The 3,710-nt window shown below is 34.9% G+C and overlaps 1 protein-coding gene across 1 annotated transcript; it reads left to right on the top strand.

Annotated features, from left to right (window-relative positions):
- The first annotated feature begins 2,305 nt into the window (after positions 1–2,305).
- LOC116507303 (trace amine-associated receptor 5-like) lies at positions 2,306–3,301 on the top strand. Its single transcript, XM_032215342.1, is given in 3 exon segments — positions 2,306–2,663; positions 2,666–2,808; positions 2,810–3,301. Coding segments are annotated over 3 exon segments (978 nt in total). The 5' UTR covers positions 2,306–2,320.
- Positions 3,302–3,710: the final 409 nt, after the last annotated feature.

Genomic DNA, 3,710 nt, shown 5'->3' with positions numbered 1-3,710 from the left:
AAGCTACAGGAAAGGAAAAGCAGAGACACTCATCCATTCATCCATCCTGGCAAGCAATTTGGTAAGTTTGGGAAGAGAATAATGACGAGAGAATCATAAACTTGGTACTTGGTGGAAGAGAAGATGACAAGAAAAAGTTGTAGATAGAAATTATTAGAGAGATACATTAGAATACTGAGAAATATATACCATTCAGGGTAGGTAATTTGCTAGCGAGAGCTCTTCAGTCATAGATGTCATAGGTAAGGGTGGCAAGAATATATTTTACTTGCTGATCTGGACAACAGATGTTTCCTTTCTCTTTCTCCTGTTAATCTGGGGCCATATTATTTGAGAGAGACAAGAGTAATTCAGGTAATAGCGAGTGACCCCACCTTCTCTGAGATCGTCCACAAATACCCTCCTGCCTTACATTCCTCATATGAATCAAGTTGTAACTCTTGTAGCATCTGTCTTTGTTCCTTCATCTTCAAGGATTTGATCAAACCACTTTGAACAAATCCTTCTTTGGCATTCCTGTGCACATTGTCATACAACCCTCTATAAAAATAAAAATCAAATTCATTTTTTAACAAGGAGATCTGATAACCCTCTCAAATTCCCCTTTGCCTCTTCCAGTATTTCCTTGTATAGGAGTCCCCAAAAATGCATCTTAATTCTCCATTCTCTTCTCTTACTGGCAGAACCCTTCAATACAGAAATATCTAGTTGTTCCAAAACCCTGTTACAAATTAAATGGGGGAAACCCTTCCTTACTTTTATTAACACCTTGTCTCAAAAGCTGAATAGGTAAATTTGTGTACAACCTCCAACTGTCATAGCAATAGCACTTAGATTATATACCGCTCTATAGTGCTTTACTATTGAGAGAGACTGGCAGTTTACAATGCCAGCATATTGTCCCCAACAAACTGTATCCTCATTTTACCCATCTTGAAAGGATGGAAAGCTGAGTCAACCTTGGAGCCGGTCAGTCAGCTGAGTTAGCCTGCAAATACTGCATTCTAACCACTGTGCCACCACAGCTGTCTTGTCTAGCTGGTAAAACTGAATTCATCTTTAAATTTCTCTGTTTCAATGATCACAGAAATGAAAAAATGGGAAGAGGTGTGGCTTGAATCTCAGCAATAGGACGTGTTCTCCGGTTCTCTGAGAGACCGTCAGATTCCTTGCTATATGAGGGGTATTTAACCATAGCTGTCCTGGAGGGACAGAGAACAGGAGGGGCGCATGGGGAAGGAAGGAAGGAACAAATATACCAAACCTTTTCATATATTTTTTTAAAAAAGGTAAAATATATAACAGATGAGCAGATTGATTGATGGCAAAGATAAAAACTAAGAATGAGTCACAGTGACACATCAAGAAAGAGAAGAGCTGAATAATGTTGAATATTAAACCAATGGGATTATACCAGATCGAAGATGACACATTTTCATTTAGTGGCCTTAGCCTACAATAGCAATCTTTCAACTTCTGACTCATATTGTTTCCCAGTGTTGGGGATCACATTTTATTATTTTATTTTATTATTTAATTTTATTATTATATTATTATTATATTATTATATTATTAATTATATTATTATATTATTATATTATTATTATATTATATATTATATTATTATATATATATTATTATATTATTATATTAGATATATTATATTATTATATTATTATATTATTATATTATTATATTATTATATTATTATATTATTATTTTATTATTTTATTATTTTATTATTTTATTATTTTATTATATATTATACTATTATATTATTATTTTATTATTTATTATATTATTATTTTATTATACTATTATACGATTATACTATTATACTATTATACTATTATACTATTACTAGTATATATATATTATATTTTTATTATATTTTTATATTATTACATTATTACATATACTTTATTACTTTATTACTTATTTTACTTTATTTTACTTTATTTTACTTTATTTTACTTTATTTTACTTTATTTTACTTTATTTTACTTTATTTTACTTTATTTTACTTTATTTTACTTTATTTATTTCACTTTATTTCACTTTATTTTACTTTATTACTTTATTTTATTATTTTGTTTTGTTTGTCACTCATGTACAAGATAACAGGAATAAACATGAATAAGAACTCAGGAAATGGGTACAAATAAATGGGGACAGTAGGACAGGGACTAGTACTACTCGTGATTCACATAATCCCCCCCTTTTATTGCAGAACGTTTGCTGTAGCAGAAAGAAATTTGACGCAGTGGGAAGCCAAATGAGCTCCACAGCAGAAGAAACTACGCCAGTCCCGCTGTGCTTTATGATGAATGGATCCTGCTCAAGAACCCTCCATCCGTTTGGAGTCCAGTTAGCCATTTACATGGTCTGTGCTATTGGTGTGTTAGTTACCATTATGGGGAATCTCTTGGTGGTGATTTCCATCTACCACTTCAAAGCACTTCACACTCCTACTAACTTTTTGCTACTCTCTCTTGCCCTGGCAGATCTCCTCCTGGGCTTAACTGTCCTTCCCTTCAGCACAATCCGTTCTGTGGAGAGCTGCTGGTATTTTGGAGATGACTTTTGCCGGCTGCACACCTTTCTGGACACTGTCTTTTGCTTGACTTCCATATTCCACCTCTGTTTTATCTCTGTCGACCGTCATTCTGCATCTGTGATCCTTTGCTCTATCCCACCAAGTTCACCCTACGGGTTGCTTGCATCTACATAGCCCTGGGGTGGGGGATCCCTGTGGTTTACACATCCATCTTCCTTTACAGCAAAGGAATTGAGGAAGAGTTAGGGCAGTTTTTTGCAAAGCGTGCCCTGCATTGGGAGTTGTCAGCTGCTGTACAACAAACTCTGGGGCTGGATCAACTTCCCAGTCTTCTTTTTTCCCTGCCTCATCATGATAGGGTTATACATCAAGATATTTATAGTGGCAACTAGACAAGCTAAACAGATCAGGAGCATGAACAAAAAGCCCAGAGGGAGCAAACATCAAACAGGAGCTGCAAAAAGAGAAAGGAAGGCAGCAAAAACCTTAGGTATCGCCGTAGGAATCTACCTCCTTTGCTGGTTGCCATTTACCATAGACACTATGGTAGATAGCCTGCTGGATTTCATAACCCCTTCTGTTGTGTTTGATGTTCTTATTTGGTTTGCTTACTTTAATTCTGCCTGTAACCCCTTGATTTATGTGTTTTCCTATCGTTGGTTCAGGAAAGCTGTGAAGCTCATTTTAACATGCCAGGCCTTCTCTACAAGAACGTCTGCAATTGATCTATATCAAGAGGAATAATCTATGGTTGGGAGGGCAAATATGGTTGGGGGGGGGAGTAGAAAATAGCATTCACATCCACCTTGCAATTAAAGCACATACAACTGAAGGTCAACAAAGCAATTTCGGTATCAAGAGATGAAAAAATCTTCCTCTTCCTGACAATCAAATAACAATAATGAATTAAATAACTCATCATTTTCAGCTCTTTCATGACCCACGCCAAATAATCACCTTCTTGGGTAGGCAATTTAATTTAATTTAATTAATTAATTAATTAATTAATTAATTAATTTGCTGCCTATTGCACCGCATTTTATTTTTCCGGAGAGTAGTGCTAAAGTCCACTGTCAAAGGATTCCAACTTGATTCCATTATTTTCAAGACAACCTAATGGGCTGTTATTTATTTCTTTTTCTTTCTACATTTA

The sequence above is a fragment of the Thamnophis elegans genome, chromosome 4, assembly GCF_009769535.1.
Source record: "Thamnophis elegans isolate rThaEle1 chromosome 4, rThaEle1.pri, whole genome shotgun sequence".
NCBI classification, from domain to species: Eukaryota; Metazoa; Chordata; class Lepidosauria; order Squamata; family Colubridae; genus Thamnophis; species Thamnophis elegans.
The sequence above is the reverse complement of the archived record's forward strand: the minus strand, read 5'-3'. Positions and strand labels throughout refer to the sequence as shown.